The sequence below is a fragment of the Neovison vison genome, chromosome 4 (genome assembly GCF_020171115.1).
Source record: "Neovison vison isolate M4711 chromosome 4, ASM_NN_V1, whole genome shotgun sequence".
Taxonomy (NCBI): domain Eukaryota; kingdom Metazoa; phylum Chordata; class Mammalia; order Carnivora; family Mustelidae; genus Neogale; species Neogale vison.
Window position 1 is genome coordinate 180,518,760 of NC_058094.1, and position 20,011 is coordinate 180,538,770.

At 42.4% G+C, this 20,011-nt stretch overlaps 1 protein-coding gene across 3 annotated transcripts in view; it reads right to left on the reverse strand.

The window, feature by feature from the left end:
• The window catches only part of GSDME (gasdermin E), an 84,498-nt gene that overhangs the window by 9,387 nt on the left and 55,100 nt on the right, over window positions 1-20,011 (reverse strand). For all 3 annotated transcript variants that reach the window (XM_044246239.1, XM_044246237.1, XM_044246238.1), the window contains exons 5-8: window positions 19,597-19,717; window positions 14,817-14,978; window positions 12,750-12,877; window positions 10,799-10,994 (exon numbers count right to left, since the gene is read on the reverse strand). In XM_044246239.1, coding sequence (XP_044102174.1) covers window positions 10,799-10,994; window positions 12,750-12,877; window positions 14,817-14,978; window positions 19,597-19,717 — 607 coding nt within the window. The remainder of the gene's footprint in view (window positions 1-10,798; window positions 10,995-12,749; window positions 12,878-14,816; window positions 14,979-19,596; window positions 19,718-20,011) is intronic.

Sequence of the window (20,011 nt, forward strand, 5' to 3'; positions counted from 1 at the left end):
TAAGTGGCTTTTTTTTTTAAAGATTTTATTTATTTATTTGACAGAGAGGGAGACTTAGTGAGAGAGGGAACACACGCAGGGGGAGTGGGAGAGGGAGAAGCAGGCTTCCCACCGAGCAGAGAGCCCGATGCGGGACTTGATCCCAGGACCCTGACCTGAGCTGAGGGCAGACACTTAACGACTGAGCCACCCGGGTACCCCAAAAGCATTCAGTTCTTTATTTTGGCTCAGGTCATGACCTCAGGGTCCTACATCAAGCCCCAAGTCAGGCTCAGTGCTGGGTGTGGAACCTGCTTAAGATTCTCTGCCTCTCTGCCCTACCTGTCTTTAGAAAAAGACAAATACATACCTTGGAATGAAAAAAGGACTAAATTTTCCAAGCAAAAGACATAAAATGACAGAATAGATTAAAAAAAACAAAACCCATCTATATGCTGCCTACAAGAGAGTCATTTTAGACATAAAAACACCTGCCAAGTGAAACTGAGGGGATAGAGAAACACTGATCATGCAAATGGATGTCAAAAGAAAGCCGGAGTTGCAGCACTTATGTTGGACAGAAGACTTTAAAACAAAAGCTATAACAATAGACAGAAGACCACTATGTAATAATAAAAGAAATGATACAACAAGAAGATATAACAATTGGAAATACTTATGCAGTCAACATGGGGACACCCAAATACATAAAACAGTAACAACAAACATAGGGAAATAATCTATAATAATAGTAGGGGGCTTTAATACCCCACACATCAAAGGACAGATCATCCAAACAGAAAATCAACAACAACAACAAAAAAACAAAACAAAAACAGTGGCTCAGTCAGTTAAGCGTCTGCCTTTGGCTTGGGTCATGGTCCCAGGGTCCTGGGATCGAGCCCCATATGGGCACCCTGCTCAGCGGGGAGCCTGCTTCTCCCTCTCTAGCTCCCCTGTGCTTGTGTTCCCTATATTGCTATCTCTCTGTCATAAATAAATAAAGTCTTTTAAAAAAAAAAAAAAAACAGTGGCTTTGAGAGACACAATGGACCCGATGGATTTAACATATATTCAGAATATACCCTCCTAAAGAAAGTGTATTCTCTTCAAGTGCACATTGAACATTCTCCAGAACAGATCATGTATTAGGCCACAGAACAAACCTTTGAAACAAATTTAAAAAGATCAAATTCACACCATGCATCTTTTCTAACTACATTATGAAATTAGAAGTCAACAAGAAAAACATCTGGAAAGACAACAAATACAAGGAGGTTAAATAACGTTCTACTAAATCATCAATGGGTCAACCAGGAAAAGAAAGCAGAAATTAAGAAGTACTTGGTTGGAAACAAATGAAACTGAAAACATAATAGTCCCTAAAAACTTTGATGCAGCAAAAGTGCTCATAAGAGGAAAGTATGTAGGAAAACAGGCCTATCTCAAGAAGAAAAATGTCAAACAACCTAATCTTACACCTAAAGGAGCTAGAAAAAGAACAAACAAAACCTAAAGTCAGCAGAAGGAAGAAAGTAATAAAGATTAGAGCAGAAATAAATGATATAGAAATGAAAAAATAGAAAAGCTCAATGAAACAAGGAGCTGGTTCTTTGGGGAAAAAAAAAAAAATCAATAAAATTTATAAGTCACCAGCCAGACTTATGGAGAAAAAAGAGAAAGGACCCAAATAAATAAAATCATAGAAGAGAGATTAGAAATAAACACTACAGAAATATAACTGTAAGAGAATATTATGAAAAACTATATGCCAACAAACTGAACAACCTAAAAGAAATGGATAAATTCCTAGAAACATAACCAACCAAAACTGAAGCAGGAAGAAAGAGAAAATTTGAAGTCACCAGCAAAAAATTGAATCAATAATTTAAAAATTCCCAACAAAACTCCAAGACCAGATAGTTTCATAAGCAAATTATACCAAACATTTAAAGAAGAGTTTTATCTATTCTTCTTAAACTATTCCAAAAAATAGGAAAGGAAGGAAAACCTCCAAATTCATTCTATGAGACCAGTATTAGCCTGATACCAAAATTAAAGACACCACAAAAAAACAAGAACTACAGGCCGAGATCTCTGATGAACATAAATGCAAATATCCTCGACAAAATACCAGCAAACAGAATCCGATAATACATTAAAAAAATCATTCACCATGACCAAGAATTTATTCCTGGATTGCAAGGGTGATTCAATATTTGTAAATCAATCACATGACACATCACATCGATAAGATCAAAGATAAGAACCATACGATAATTTCCAATAGACACTGAAAAAAGCATTTGACAAAGTATAACATCCATTCATGGCAAAAACCCTCAATAAAGTAGGTATAAAGGAACATAGTACAACATAATATAGGCCATTTATAAAAAACCCACAGCTAACATCATCCTCAGTGGGGACAAACTGAGAGCCTTTCCCCTAAGGTTAGGAATAAGACAATGATGTCCACTCTTGGCACTTTTACTCAACATAGTACTGGAAATCCTAGCCACAGCAATCATACAACAATAACAACATAAATGAAAGGCATTCAAATTGGCAAGGAAGAAGGCAAACTTTCACTCTTTGTGGATGACATACTATATATATAGAAAAACTGCTAAAATGGATAAACAAATTCAGTAAAGTAGCAGGATACAAAATCAATCTACAGATACCCATTGTGTTTCTTTCCCTTTTTTTTTTTTTTTTTTAAGATTTTATTTATTTGATAGCAGGGGGAGTGACAGGAAAGGGAGAAGCAGGCTCCCCACTGAGCAGGGAGCCTGATGCTGGGCTCAATCCCACGACCTTGGGATCATGACCTGAGCCAAAGACAGACACTTAACCAACTGAGCCATCCAGGCACCCCTGTTGCATTTCTATATACCGATAATAAAGCAGCAGATAGAGAAATTAAGGAAACAGTCCCATTTACTGTTACACCAAAAATAGTAAGATACTTAGGAATAAACGTAAACAAAAAGATAAAAGATTGTACTCTAAGAACTATAAAATATTGATGAAAAAATTGAGGACAATATAAAGGAACAGATTTTGTGTGCTTGTATTGGAGAAACAAATACTGTTAATATATCTACACAACCCAAAGCAATTCTACATATTTAATGCTATCTCTATCAAAATTCCAACAGCACTTTTTACAGAACTAGAACAAACAATCCTAAAATTTGTGTGGAACCACAAAAGACTCCTAATAGCCAAGGCAGTCTTGAAAAACCAAAGCAAAGCTGGAGGCATCACAATTCTGGATATTAATTCATTATATTATATTCATTATTATTCATTATATTACATATACATAAAATTCATTATATTGTAAAGCTGCAGTAATCAAAACAGGATGATCCTGGCACAAAAACAGACATTATAGATCATTGGACCAAAAGAGAAGACCCAGAAATAAGCCCACAATTATATGGTCAGTTAATCTCAACAAAGCAGGAAAGAATATCCGACGGGAAAAAGACAATCTCTTCAACAAATGGTGTTGGGAAAACTGGGCAACAACATGCAAAAGAATGAAACTGGACCACTCAAAATGGATTAAAAAGCTAAATATAAGAAAGGATACCATGAAAATCCTAGAAAAGAGCACAGCAACTATTTTTAGGTATGTCTTCTGAGGCAAGGAAACAAAACTAAAAGGCAGCAATGGAGAAGATATTTGCACTGTCCTCTCTAATAAAGGGTTAGTATTCAAAACTTATACAGAACTTCTATATCTCAACGTCCAAAAAACAATCCAATTAAAAAATGAGGAGACCTGAATAGACATTCCTCCAAAGAAGACATAAAGATACCAACAGACACATGAAAAGATACTCATCATCAGGGAAATGCACATCAAACCTGCAAAGAGATATCACCTCACAACTGTCAAAACAGCTGAAATCAACAACACAAGAAGCAACGGGTGTTGGCAAGGATGTGGAGAAAACGGAACCCTCCTGCACTGTTATTGGCAATGCAAACCAGTACAACCACTGTGTGGAAGAAGTATGGAGGTTTCTCAACAAGTTAAAAATAGAACTACCCTAACATCCAGGAATTGCGCTATAGGTATTTACCTAAAGAATATAAAAGCAGTAATTCAGAGGGGTACATGCTCATATTTATTATACATATTTATTGCAACGTTATTTACAATAGCCAAGTTATGGAAGCAGCCAAGTGTCCATGGATAGATGAATGAATGCAGAAGATGTGAGATATGTATACACACACACATATACACACACAATGGAATATTACTTAGCCATAAAAAGGAATGAAATCTTGCCATGCATGAGTACCTGGATGTTGCTAGGGAGTATAATGCTAGGTGAAACAATTCTATCAGAGAAAAACAAATACCATAAAATTTCACTCATGTGGAATTTAAGAAACAAAACAAATGAACAACAACAACAAAAAAAAAAAAAAAAACACAAGAAACAGACTCTCAACATAGAGAACAAACTGATGGTTACCAGAGGGGAGGTGGATGGGGGGATGGGTGAAATAGATGATGGGTATTAAATAATACACTTATGATGAGCACTGAGTAATATATATAGAATTGTTGGATCACTATATTGGATACCTGAAACTAACATAATGCTGTATGTTAACTATACTGGAATTAAAATTTTAAAGTTAATAAAAGAAAAAATGTGTAATTCTAAATAGTAGTAAAAATACTATACAATAATTTGTTAAGGCATACACAAGATATAAAGGTATAAATTGTGACATCAAAACGTTAAAATGTGGTGGAGGAGGTGGTAAGACTGTAAGGCTTTAGAATGCATTCAAACTTTAGTTGTTGCCAACTTAAAATAGACTATTATAGGGGTATGGGATGCCTGGGTGACTTAGTTGTTTAAGCATCTGCCTTTGGCTCAGGTCATGATCCCAGGGTTCTGGGATTGAACCCCACCTTGTGCTCCCTGCTCGGTGGGCAATCTGATTCTCCCTCTCTCTTCCTTTGTCCTCCCCTCAGCTCGTGCTTGCTCGCTTGCTCTCAAATAAAATCTTTTAAAAAATTACTTATAAAAATAAGTTTTTATATATAAGCATCCATGGTAACTGCAAAGCAACAACCTATGGTAGATAGAGAACAGAATCTAAGCATACAACTATAGAAAATCATCAAAAGAAGAGAGCAAGAGAAGGAACAAAAAACTACAAACAGCTGCAAAATAATTTTTTTTAAAGATTTTATTTATTTATTTGGCAGATGGAGATCACAAGTAGGCAGAGAGGCAGGCAGAAAGAGATGGAGAAGCAGGATCCCTGCTGAGCAGAGAGCCCGATGCAGGACTTAATCCCAGGACCCTGGGATCATGACCTGAGCCGAAGGCAGAGGCTTTAACCCACTGAGCCACCCAGGCACCCAATAATTTTTAAAAGCAATAAGTACATACCTATTATTAAATTAATTTAAATTTGGGACGCCTGGGTGGCTCAGTGGGTTAAGCTGCTGCCTTCGGCTCAGGTCGTGATCTCAGGGTCCTGGGATCGAGTCCCGCATTGGGCTCTCTGCTCAGCAGGGAGCCTGCTTCCCTCTCTCTCTCTCTCTCTGCCTGCCTCTCCATCTACTTGTGATTTCTCTCTGTTGAATAAATAAAATCTTTAAAAATAATAATAATAAATAAAAAATAAATTAATATAAATTTATAAATTTAAATTTAAATGGACTAAATTCTCCAGTCAAAAAACATAGAGTGGCTAAATGGGAAAAATACTTAAAGATCCATCTATATGCTGCCTACAAGAGACTCACTTAAGATGTCAAGACAGGACTGAAAGTTGGTAAAAGGTATTCCATCTAAATGGAAACCAAAAGAAAGGGGGCATAGCTAAATTTAAACAAAATAGACCTTAAAACAAAGACTGTAATAAGACAAAGAAGTACATTATATAATGAGAAATGGGTCTGTATAACAAGAAAATATAACACATTTATGCACCCAACACAGGAGCACCTAAATATATAAAGTAAACATTAACAGACTGAGGAGAGAAATACACAGCAATATAATAATAGTAGAGACATCATATCCCACTTATCAGAGATAGATCATCCAGACAAATTATCATCAGGGAAAGCTCAGCCTTAACACATTAATATGGACTTAACAGATAGATACAGAATATTCCCTCGGTTAGATCACATGTTATGCCACAAAACAAGTCTTAATAAATTTAAGAAGACTAATTGGAAAAGATGCTCAATGTGATTTCAGCAGTATAAAACTAAAACCAATTAACAGAAGAAACTGGAAAAGTCACAAATGTATAGACATCAAAAATGCTACTCAGTGACCAATGGGAGAATTCAAAAGGTACCTAGAGACAAATGAAAATGGAAATATAACTCATTAGATGCAGTAAAGGCAATTCAAGAGGGAAGTTCATGGCAATAATTTCCCTTAAGAAACAAGAAGAATCTCAAATATACATCTAAGTTTATACCTGAAAGAACTAAGAAGGGAATAATAAACTTAGCCCAAACTTAGTAAAAGGAAGTAACAAAAGATCATAGTGGAAATAAATGAAATAGAGACTAGAAAGACCAATACGATTAAGAGCTGGTTCTTTGAAAAGATAAAATTGATAAACCTTTAGCTATACTCACCAAGAAATAGAATACTCAAGTAAATACAATCAGAAATGAAAGAGAAATTACAACTGATAACACAGACATAAAAGGATCTTGAGAAACTACTATGAACATCTACACACCAACAAACTGGACATGCTAGAAGAAATGGATGAATTCCTACAAACATACAACTGACCAAGACAAAATCAGGAAGAAATAGAAAAACTTAATCAGTAACGAAAAACCTCCTAACAAACAAAAGTCCAGAACCAGATGGCTTCATGGGTGAATGCTATGAAATATTTAAAGAAAAATTAGGGCAACATCTTCGGGTCCCCTCCCTCCTTGGGAGCATTATACTATTACTTTGTTACAACTCAGTAAGTCACTCAATAAACCTTGCTTTGCTGCCCACCAAAAAAGGAAAGAAAAGAAAAAAATAACTGGGGCACCTGGCTGGCTCAGTTGGTGAGCATGTGACTCTTGATCTCAGGGTCATGCATTCAAGTCTCACACTGGACATAAAGCTTACTTAAATAAAAATAAAATCTAAAGAAAAACTAATGCCAGTCCTTTTCAAATTCTTGGAATCTCCTTTTCAAGGCCAGTATTACCATGACAACAAAACTAGACAAGGAAGCCACAAGAAAATTGACAGACCAATATCCCTGATGAACACAGATGCAAAAGTCCTCAACAAAATATTCACAAACTGACTTTAACAGTACATTAAAATGCTCATACACCATGATCAAATGGGATTAGTTCCAGGAATGCAAGGATAGCTGAACTTCCACAAATCAATCAACATGATACACCACAGTAACAAAATGAAGGATAAGAATCATGATCATATCAATAGATGGAGAAAAAGCATTTGACAAAATTCAACATCCATTTATGATAAAAAACAAAAACAAAAAAACTTGTCAATAAAGTATAGGTGTCATGCACCTCGACATGAAAAGGCTATATATGACAAGCGCACAGCTAACATCATTAATGGTGAAAAGCAGAAAGCTTTTCCTCTAAGATCAGAAACAAGACAGGGATGCCCACTCTCACCACTTTTATTCAATATTGTATTAAAAATCCTACCCAGAGCAATTAGGCTAGAAGAGGAAATAAAACACATCAAAACTGGAATGAAAGAAGTAAGACAGTCACTATTTACAGATGACATGGTACTATACATAGAAAATAAAGACTTCACCAGAAAAACTATTAGAATAAATTCAATATACAAAACTGTTATGTTTCTATATGCTAATAATCAGAAAAGAAATTAAGAAAATTCCATTTGTAATTACATCAAAAAAAAATAACTAGGAATAAATTTAATCAAGGAGGCAAAAGACCTCTACACTGAAAACTACAGGACAATGATGAAAGAAATTGAAGAAGACATAAATAAATGGAAAAATAGTCTGTGCTTGTGGAGGAATATGAATGTAATATTAATGTCCATACTACCCAAAGCAATGTACAGATTAGATGCAATCTTTATCAAAATTCCAATGGCATTTTTCACAGAAATAGAAAAACATGTATGGAATTCTAAAACATGTATGGAACCACAAAAGACCCCCAAATTAACCAAGGCAATCTTGAGAAAGAAGATCAAAGCTGGAGGCATCACATCATCTTATTTCAAACTATATTACAAAGCTATACTAATGAAAACAGTATGATACTGGCATAAAAACAGACTATGTAGCTCAATGGAATAGATCATTATAGACCAGAATAGAGAGCCCAGAAATTAAACCCATTTGGGCCATTAATTTACAACAAAGAGCCAGAAATGCACAATGAGGAGAAGATAGTCTCTTCAGTAAGTGGCACTGGGAAAACTGAACAGCCATATCCAAAGCCATAAAGAAAGAAACTGAATCACTATTATACACCATACAAAAAAATTAACTTGAAATAGATCAAGGATTTGAACATAAGCCTGAAACCATAAAAATCCTAGAAGAAAACAACAAAGGTAATAAGCTCCTTGAGACTGTGTTTGGTGTCAAATCCAAAAAAATCATCACTAAGACCAAAGGTAACAAAACCAAAATTAAGTAGGACTACATCAAACCAAAGAACTAATGCACAGCAAAGGAAATCAAAAAACTAAATGGCAACCTATTGAATGGGAAAAAATATTTACAAAGATAATTCTGAGAAGGTGTTAATGTCCAAAATATAAAAGGGCTCATGTAACTCAATAGCAAAATAAAATGAAACAAAAAAATCCAAACCATTTGATTGAAATGAGCAGAGGATCTGCATGAAAAGGCACTTAATGACTTAATGGTACTAATCTTCAGAGAAATGCAGATCAGAATCGCAGTGAGATACTACTTCACACCCGTTAGAATGGTTATTTTTTCAAAAAGACAAGAAATAACAGGTGTTGGTGAGGATATGGAGAAAAGGGAATCCTTGTGCACTGTTGGTAGGAATGTAAATTAGTGCAGCCGCTATAGTAAATCATGAGCATGTAATGTACAACATGATGTCTATAGTTACAACACTATACTGTGTTTGAAAGTTGCTAAGAATGTTAAAAATTCTGTAAGAAAAATTTTAACTATGTATGGTGATGGATATTAACTAGACATATTGTGATCATTTTACAATATATACAAATATGGAATCATAGTACGCCTTAAACTAATATGTAAGTTTTATCTCAATTTTTAAAAGTTAGACATGGTGAAGCTGGTAACTGGTGTTATTCAGAAAGCTGCAGATAGGACTCAAGGAGAGGCCATTTTCCATTCCAGTATTTTCCCCAGGTTCTAAAGAGAGAAGACTGTTTTCATAAGAAGAAAAGGGCAACTCAGAAGGGCCGAGGATTAGGAGCAACACTAATGGAAGGGCTTTACAATGAAAGAGCTGATCTGACCTCCGCAGTGACTGACATGTAAATGAGATAACAGTTCAGAGAGATGCAAGAGGGCATGGTGGGTTCAGAAATTGACTATTTTCAGCTGCACTTCAAGATTCCACTACCCCCAAGCTTCCAGCTCAGGAACAGCAAATAAGTCTCATGTTATGAGTCAACTCCCAGCGGCTCCCTGTGTGCAAGGTTTCAGTGTGATACATTCATGATGTCAGACACATGCTGCATATTTCATATCACTGAACTAGCCGATTGATAGAAATAGTTCAATAAGTAATAGGGTATGTGAAGAAAATGCCCTCCACATGCTGGAACACTCTGGCCAATAGATTAGCCCCTGATAGAATGACTATATTTAAAAACTCTAGTACAACACTGATGTTAACTTCAGGGGCAAAAGCTCTCTGGTGATGTTCCACAGGCCTCTATCTTATGTCCTGTCCCAGCCAAAACTTTTATCCATGACTTAGAGAAAGAGCATATAAACCTGAGAGAGGGATCCTCTCTGACTAATTTTGTAAAAACTGAAGATCTCCTTGCCCTTTGTTCTTCTCCGGCACTGGGGAGGAACCATAAATGCATCCTGAACTCAATACCTCAAATATCACCAGGAAGGAAAGTTGTGGAGAGAAGGATCAAGGCTGATGGGCCAGGCAGGTCTTGCCTTTCCTTGAAGGAAATGAAAGCCCACACAGAATGGCTACCTTTGATATCGCAACCCCTCTGGCATGGGGAATCCTGGATGGCAGTGGTAGAGGAATGGCAGGGCAGGGTCCACTGCTAGGTGATAACTCCATGGCCGTGCCCCTGGGAGAGCCATCTCAAGATCAGGGTAGAGGGTTGTGTTGCTATTGGGCCCAGCATCCTAGTGTATCAGGATGCTCTCCACACTCTCCCTGCCCAAATGTCCACAAAGTGGCCAACAAGTTTGCAAAGAGGATCAGAACTACCAAAACACTAGGGGAGAGAGCAGGTGTCAGATGAAAGCCATGGCCACGCAGCAGTGTCAAAGCCCAAGAGTGAACCACAGGCTATGTTTGAGGAGATGCCTTCCTGTGTTGCTGAGGATGTGTGCTGGTAGACAGCTCTCCCCGGAGGAGGAGAGAGACATGAGAGGAGACTGGTGTCACACAAGTCTGTGGTTTTTCACAGCAGTCATAAAAGCTTCCTCAGCTTGCCACTTACCGTCCCTGTACTGCTGAAAGGGAGGAAACATCATGTACCAATTCTTCCATGTATCAAATCTTCCAGTAAGCAAAGCAATTTCAAAGTAACAACAGCATTTCTTTCTTTTTCCGTACCTGCTAGTGCACTGACCAAGAAGTAGCCTGTAGAAAAGAGCTTCTGGTTGCTGACTGCATCCTCCAGGCCTGGACACCCGCCCTGCACTCTGTACCCCACCAAGCAGAGGAAATCTGTGAGGTCCTGCTGCTGTGAGGGCTTCAGCTCCCCCAGTGTTGCCAGTGGGGATGACAGGCCACTGACCACATCCTCACACTGCAGGGGGAAGAGAAAAGAGAAAGATCTAGTAAAACCAAAGGCCAAGCTGAGCCTCTGCCCCCACGACAAGCTGCTGCTTACCCTTCCACTATCTCCCAAGTAAAGAAAGCCCTGTATTCTTTTCTGTTTTGAAATCACTAATCTTTCATAAGTAAACAGACTTGCCCAGTACTATTCTTTCCCAGAGAAGGGAAGAGGGATGCAGGAACTATGGATAGAACCTTTCAGGACAAGGCGGGTTCTGTCAGGAACAGGTGACTACAAGCAGAACTAAGGAGGGATACATAAAAGCATTGTCCCATCATGGTTCTCCAGCTTTCAACTTGGGCACACCAACCACCAACCACATTCCCAGCCGGGCCCAAGGCAGCATCAGTCATCCACACCGGGCCACTGGAAGGTGGGTGGCCGTGCCAGGGAGGGCCACCTCAGCCAGCTCAGCACCACCCAGCGAGCTCGCTTCCATCGAAACCTCCACATCAGATGCATTCATAGAAAAGCCCACCGGCCCCACCTGGGCAGCTTGCTCCTGCACCTGACAGGGCAGCTGATGTTCTTTCCAAAGGGTACTGATCTGACATTTCCCTCTTAGAAGGAGCGATGTTAGGAAGTATGAGTCGGTGGGCTTTTTGAAACATCTGTGTTCTTGGGCTAGCGCACTCTCCTGCGAGCTCCAGAGCCTCCAGAACACCCAGATCTCCTGGAAGGCTGGACTCTTTATACAACTGCAGATTCCATCACTGGTAGCTAAGCTCTTTTGCTACAGTCCAGTTGCAAGAGGGAAAAACAGCATGAATGGTCCCCTGAAACCAGTAAGCATTGAATCAGAAAATCAGAGTTCAAAAACTCTGAATAACAGAATAACAAAACAAACAAACAAACAAAAAAAAAACTAAGTCCTCTTAATAGTGCCCCAGCCTTCTTAACAAAGAAGCACAAAGTCTGGCAGGTTGGCAGCTGGTGTGTCCTTTACCATTTGTACAACTAATAGTTAAGGAACTCAACCTCTCCAGAAAATCCTTCTGCTACAAAACAGGAAAATACAAAGGCCTGCTTTCTAATCTATCCTAAGTAGAGAAGGTTGACTTATTGAACTCTACCACATAGCCCCCTTGTAGTGGGGTTGAATCGAGGCCCCTCAAACATAGGTTTACCTAGAACTCCAGAGTATGACCTTATTTGGAATAAGAGAACGAGTTTTTGAAGATATAATGAAGGTAAGGATCTCAACACGAGATGCTCCTGGACTGGAGTGGGCCCCATATCCAATGGTGAGTGTCCTTTAATGGAAAAAGGAGAGGACACTGACACAGGATAGAGGCATGGGGAGACATGGAGCGGTGTGGCCACAAGCCAAGGAGCATCAGGGGCCACCAAAGCTGGAAGAGACAAGGTAGTGTCTGAGCCTGTGGGTGAAGAAAGGCCCTGCTGACATCCCAGCTCCAGACCCAAATCTAACAGAATATATTTCTGTGGTTCCAAGCCACAGAGTTTGTAGTAACTTGTTACAACAGCCCTTAGGGAACCAATCTACCCTTTGACACCTTACATCAGGCACCTTTTTTCAGTTAGAACACTAAGGACCTGGGAGTAAGGGAAAAAAAAAAAAAAAGAAGCTGCTTAAGGTTTAAAGGAGGTGGGGACATTTCATAGGCCATCTTATCCCAGCTCACGGCTTTATCCCAAGAGATCTAGTCTGTCCACTTCTGCAACCCTAGGTGGAATGCTAGCCTGCGAGCTCCCTGCTCTTACCACTTGCTCCAGGGCCCTGAGAAGCTCTTCATCACACAGGACCGCCTGGAGGACGTGGCTCAGCGCCGACTGCTGCTGTGCCGGCAGCTCTGCAAAGGGACGGAAGTTCCGCTCCAGGAGCAAAGTGGCTGTGAAAACAGAGAGCGCCCGGCCTCATGACGGAACAAGGGACAGCAGGCTTTCTGCAGTCACTGTCCTCGGTTCTCAGTGACACTTCCAGGAGCGGGGCCAGTCATGCAACTTGAGCCGGACCTCGAGCTAGTTACCGCCCGGCGTGTTCTCAATAACCAGAAGGAGGTGGATGAAAAGAGGCAGAAAAGAGAGGGCCACCCAGATTTGCTTCAGACTTCCCTCTTCCCTCCCTAAACATTAAGTCTATTTTCTAGAAAAGTCTGATCACTTATTTAGACTCCTCTTTAGCATGATCTCTATAGAAGCAGGTATCAAGGCGGAATTACTAACCTTCAGTACTTTTACAGGGCTTCACAGCCAAGCAAATCCAAAGCCATTATTTTCCTTGTCCTTTCTTCTAATAACACGCAGATTTCATCCTTTAATATTTAATGCTTGCTTCTCCAAATCTGGCACCCTGTTTTCATGGCAAACAGAGCCATTTCACTTTTCCCACTCCTTATTCTTCACCCATCCTGGGAACCAGGCACACAGGATCTGCAGGATGCTTGAGGCTGTCTCCTTAAAATCCTCTTTTTTTCTTTTTTTTTTTTTTTAAAGAGACTGCAACACTTCTAGTAAATTAAGCCCAGTGGGGCTTTACAAGCAAGATTTGATAAACCACAGCTTTTACATGTAGGGATGCGTACTAATGCGCAAGGAGCCACACCTCTGCTGATGGCAAATTCCAGCACAGCTGTCGGCCCCATGGACAGAAGAGGTCCCATCATTCCCTGACAGATTCCCATCATTCCCTGATAGATTCAAAAACTTCCCTATGAACACAGCTGGGTCTTTGCCACCCTAGCCTAGAGATGAGAGCTCTCTGGGTTGGCCTGGGGTCTGAGAGCACAAAGGCCAGGCTGCCCCCCATCCTACTCCTGCTTCACAGGCCCAGCCATCCCATGTCATCCCAGGCTGACTAGAATGGCCAGCTGACAGGGTGGATGATGGGAAAGGAAATCATAAGGAAGCTGCAGCCCACGAATGGTCTCATCACTTCCCTGGAGCACAGTTCATGGCTGCGGGGCTGCTCTGCTGTGTTCTAGCCCATGGCAGTGTTGAAGCAGCAACTGGGAGTCGGACCCAATCATCAGCCTCAAGGAAGCAGAGGAGGGGCCTGCAGCCCTGCATAAGATGGGGGGATGCTGCATCTTAAGACGGCCTTCCTTGCCATGTCTTCCAACACTGGCACTTCTGCTACAGAAACAGAAGCATCTTCTAGTTTGGGACTCACCAAAGCCCCACAGCTAAGAATCTTCTTACCCTCCCAGCCAGACTATATTCTGAGCTGCTCCTGGCTCCTTTTGTCAAGCTCCTTCCTGATTATTTGTTTCACCTTTTCTCTGCCCATTTCCTCTTCTGCCATATCCTGCACTCCGCCCTTGCCCATACCACCACAAGAAAAGCCAACTTTTTAAAACACAGCACGCTAGAGGAATAAAAGCTGTCACAGGCGAGTGGCAGATACCTGCCCCCCACCCCCGGATGCCAAAGCACCGCAGGGCTCAGACCATGTGCAGAAAGAGCCCCCAGGAGAGCATTTCGCAATGCCAACAATCTTGCCTGTGCTGGCAGTGAAGGCTGGAAAATAATGAAACAGGTGCAAATGTGGGGTGTTCTCTGTTGCTGACTAGCTATTTTTAACAGCGAGGTTACTTTGGTTAAAATGAATGAAAATGCCCTCTCAGTCCTCCATCTTCTACCCCTTCCTCAAAACACAGCACCTAAGACCTGAGGATGCCTACGATCCCCCTGAGGTGCATCCTGCTGAGTGGTCTGGGCTGACCTGGAGGCACTATCCTCTCTGTTCTCCAGTAAGTCTCTTGAAGGCCCTGTCACCGCTTGCAGTACAAGTAGCCATCAGCTCAGCACACCCCACTCTGCTGGCAATACCTTGTTTTAAAACACTCAACGGCCAATCCAGGGCAGACGGTCCTTGTGCAGCATCTGGCATGTCCCCAAATGCAAACTCTTGAAAGGGCAGAGGGTCCATGAAGACCGAGCCACTTCTCTCAAGCTCAAAGCCACCGTGTTTCCCTTGTACAAGGCAGAATTCTGTAATGTGGGAGAAAAGGACAGGCAGGCACAGGGTCAGCTGGGCCTTGTTGGCACACCTCAGGCCCAGCTTTACCTAAGGGGACGTGGGGGCAGGGGAACATACGCACTCTGGCCCCAAAACCCACTTCCTACACGTTATGCTATTAGATGAAATCTCAGCCCCTTCCCACAGTTACAGGAGAAACCATTGTTCTTAAAGCTGTCCAGTGTGTCCTCTCTGAGGAGGCAGGAAGCAATCCTTCAGACATCAGAAGTACTTTCTTAGCCTGACTTGAACAAACTGTTAAATAAAAACTCAACTAAGTAAATTTTAAAAGGACACCATTTGGGGCCTGATGTTTTCTTTTTAACAAAAGATCTTACACAACTCACCACATATGTAACAAAAAAATTAAATCTAATAAATTTGACTGAACTGGTAATAAGTATTGTTGTTAATATAAGTACACAAGTGGTGTGTGGTTGTATTTTTCAAGTCAACTTTTCCTCATTAGTAAATAATACACAATAAAAAATGAACTTTTGACTTCCACAATTGTATGAATGAATGTTACAAACATGTTGAGTGAAAAAAAGACACAAATGAATACATTCTGCATGAATCTATATGAAGGCAAAACTAGTCTTAAAACAGCCCTACCTTTGGATACACTGAAATATTTAAAGACAGAACAATATAATGCCTACGATTTGTTTTGAAATAATTGAGTGGGGTAGAGTGAGGTGGTAAAGTTACAGATGAGACATGAATCACCCATTATTAAAGCTGGATGGCAAGTACAGGGGAGTTCATATTATTATCTCTGCTTTTGGAAGATGTATGACATTTTCCACAATAAAAGGTTTTTTAAAATAAATATTTGCTTACATATTTAAGAACTCAACTACGTTAATAGTTATTATGTAATAATTACATCCTTAATAAGCCAAAACTGTAAGTGAACTTGTGAATTGGGGCTCTTTTTATGCTTTTAATTAATAACTTGTGTACTTCAGCACAAGCTATGGAATAAAAATGTGGAAGGCATGAGGATTAGCACATATTTTTATTTGCTTGTGGCCACAAATGACATAAAAGATCAAACAGCTGTCTAAAGACGGAAACAATCATTCACTCTTCAACCTACACTCACCAGGCATCCAGAGTAGCCTGGCTCACTTGGCCCTTTGCACCAGGCTCTGAGAAAGATGAATGTGAACCAGCCCTCAGGTAACAAAGTAGTTCCCCCAGGACAGCCACTGTGACTGTTAACATCGTCTCAAATGCTGCCAAGAGCCAGCCAGGGCCGCCGACTGCTATTTCCAGAATCTCTGGCACCAGCACCACTCTTGCCCATACATAGGCATGGGCCCCGGGAGACACTACCAATTCCCTCATTCTTTTTTTAAGATTTATTTATTTATTTATTTGACCGAGATCACAAGCAGACAGAGAGGCAGGCAGAGAGAGAGGGGGAAGCAGGCTCCCTGCTGAGCAGAAAGCCCGATGTGGGGCTCGCCAGGACCCTGGGATCATGACCTGAGCCGAAGGCAGAGGCTTTAACCCACTGAGCCACCCAGGCGCCCCCCAATTCCCTCATTCTTTTCAGTGTTGGGCACTGTGCTGGGAGTCAGTGCTACGAAGGGATACAGTCCAGGCCTGGACAAGAAGTATATCTTGAGTGGGGACAGAGGTAACAGGTGGTGCTGGAGGAGGTAGACAGGTCCCTGAAGCCAGAGAGAGAACTAGAAAAGGTTTCTTGGATGAAGCAGTGTCTAAGGAACTCCCTAATGTTTCGGTAGGAGTTAGGCAAAGAGGCGGCATGCAGGCAGTCATGGAACTCCAGGAAAAGAGCAAGAGGAGTGTCCCCAGACGGGCTTAACTGGCCAGACGGCACCAGCAAAGCAGGTTAGGAGGAGGGCTGGACAAATGCTGAGACTGGGTCACAAGACACGAAGTGCAGGATTTCTCTTGTGACAAAGGGAGCCTCAGACAGGTGTTTAAGCAAGTGTGTGAAATGACCACAAAGTTTTACTTTTAAACGATCACATTAGCTATGCTGCTAGGATGGGACAGATGGGGAAAGATTCAGAGAAGCAGGGGATCCAAGTAAGAGTGTGCGGCGGGACCCAGTTGGGAGATGCTGTCAGGGCCTGTGGACCAGCCGAGCAGTGCACAGGCCCAGGCAGGGTGGGGAGCACAGGCTCCTGTCCACGGGGTATCCAGTCAGAAGGACACGGGCATGATACCTGATTATACAAAGCACAGACTAAAGGCTAAAGTTCAGGGCCATGAAATGATGTTTCTCATTGGCATATGAGGGAGCTGTTAGTGAAGGAAGGGTTCGTGGCTGAGGGAGTCTTGGTGAAGACAGGCTGCACAGGTGCCTCTCCCAAGGGACACAGAAGGAGTCTGCCTCTGCTTAAAGTTGCAGAGGACAAACAGCAACCTTGTCGAGTGCACTCCCAGAAGGTGGGAGGTGACTTCAGCCAGCCTCTTAAGGGCCCTTCTGGCCCCTGCGGGTCTATGCTTATGAAGGCAGATCAGAATATTCTGTTGCAAGAGCAACAGAAACACAGATGGGAAAATGGGAAAAAAGCAGAACTGCTTAAAAATCAGGCAGTGAGTCATATGCAGTGTCAGCCTGGCCACCAGGCTGCACAGGCGTAACAGTCAGCAGAGGAAAAGAGCAATGGAGCGGAGCTTCCAAGGCCAGGGCGTGGGAAGGGAGCCAAAATAACCTGCAGAATTCCCGTCCCCCCGGACCTGCCTCACCCCACCCCAGGCACCTCTTCTCCACAGCAAAAGGGGAGGTTATTGTCAAAGACAGCAGAAGCCAGCCAAGATAAAAGGCTTGAAATCGAGATGCAAACAGGAGAGCCACAGCCAGACAAGGCTGTCTTCCCAATCTGAGAAGAGAGAGGCTCCCCATAGGAGCGACAGGTGCCCCAACAGGGCTGCAAGCAGAGCAGGATGCTGCCACCTCCTCGGAGAAACAGGAGGGGGTCCCACGCTGGGACCACAGCCTGGAGTGGCAGCCCCAGCCTGATTCCCAGCTGCCGAAGGTCCTCAGAAGCACTCATGGGCAGCCCCAGGTGCAAGCCAAGCTTGCAAGAGGCTTATAACAGTGCCAGCCCATCTGGACAGGTAACCAGGCCTGGATTACATCTTAGTCTGGAGCCAGGTACGTCCGTGTGGTAACACGCATGTATATGGCTGATAATAGAAGCTGGGACAAAAGAATTCTCTTAATGATGCAGTTTGTTCAATAGACAGAAGTCTTCCAAAGAGACAGAAAAAGTAATAAAAATGCCAACGAAACAAATTTGGAACAATGGCCTAATTCTTGGTCTTCCTGGCATTTCATGTGTCCTGACCAACCTCTCCAGACCGGCTTCTTCAAACTGACACCCTCACTCTTTGTCATCTCCCTGAAACACAGGCTGCTCCATGTGTGAAAAGAGAGGAGTTCCTGCCACTGCAGCCCATGCCTCACATGTGTCTCCTGTGGCGGCTCGTGCACCCAGGAGCTCGTGACTGTCCCATGGGGACAGTCCACGTTCTAAGTGCCTGCAGTTGTGGCTCCATGGCATGGTGACCTCGTGCGGGCCAAGTGCACACAAAAGGCTGACTCTCAGACAACTTCCTCCTCCCTGACCTTACAGAGAACAAAGTGGGGCAGGGGGAGCAGGAGACACCAGTAGTTATGTGTATGGTCTATTATGGCACCCCTTTTAAAACATTCTCCTTATGGAAAAGGTGAAATGGCACAAGAATAGAGTCAAATGAACCTCCACATACTCACTGACCAGCTTCGATGATTATTCTTTACCACTCTGGACCCCATGCACACACAGCCTACGCTCTACCCAAATTATCTCCAAAGCCAACCACAGACAGGTTACCATTTCATCTGTGAAGACTTCAGTACAAATCTCTAAAAACGAAGACTCTTTTTTATAAACATAACCATGACACTATTATACCTGAAAAAGTCAATCATTGTATTTCATTTATGCATTCACGGCCCCCTTAAGGGGTCAGTCTTCAGGCTCCACACAACCTCTTCCCAGGACCAGCATGAGGGAGGGGCCACGCCGAGTCTAAGATCAGCAGACATGAGCACGAAGCTAAAGCCCTTGTTTTCTTCAAATGATGCAACAACCAGGATTTCCTGGGTTTGAACACTGGTGATCAGCAGAGCAAGGTCAAGTGCCACGTTTTTGGTTTCATATTGAGGGTGAAGGAAGGTGAGATGCTGCTGCTGCTGATGGTACGATTAAGAGGTGAGCAGAGTACTTAGTAAACATTCACCACACTGGGCACTTCATGGGCTCCTCCCACGGAATCCCCACCTCAGCCCTGCCAGGGAACACCTCTCCACTTCCAGAGATGGGGAGTGAAGGCTCAGCGACATCCACAACTTGCCTGAGGCCTTACTAACAAGGCCCCATGGCCCCAGGGCTGATATCCAGTCTGATGGCAGAGGCCACGCTGCTGACCCTGTGCTATGAGGGTAAAAGCTCGCCCACACCACCGTCCTCCCAAAGCAGTCCACCTTCCTCCCTTATCCCAGGACACCCCCACACTTCCCATCTCTTTCCTCTCATGCCCAGAGCCGGAGGCGGCACTCACCGAACTGGCCATCGGGTTTCACGTACAGCTCGATGACGCTATAGGCAATGGCGGTGGGAGCCGGGATCTCCAGCACCACGTTGGTGTCCTTGGTGATGTTCCCGTCCTCCTTTGCAGACACCTGTGAGTGAGAGCGCACGCTGCCACCTGTGTGCTCAGACCCCCCCACCCCAGGTTTCTCTCACGCCACCCCCCACCCCCGGCTGTGGCCTTGAGCATGAGAGGCGTTCAGCAAAAACAGAAGCCGGCCAGCAGAGGTAAGGATTTTATCCCTGTGGGCTTCATGATGTAGGGCACATACTGGGAAGTAAACGAGCAAACTTTTGTGGGGATGCAAAAGTGGGATTCCAGAGTGTGGGAGACAGTGAGGCTAGGTCTCTGGTAATGAATAAAGAAAATAAACAAGATCACTCCT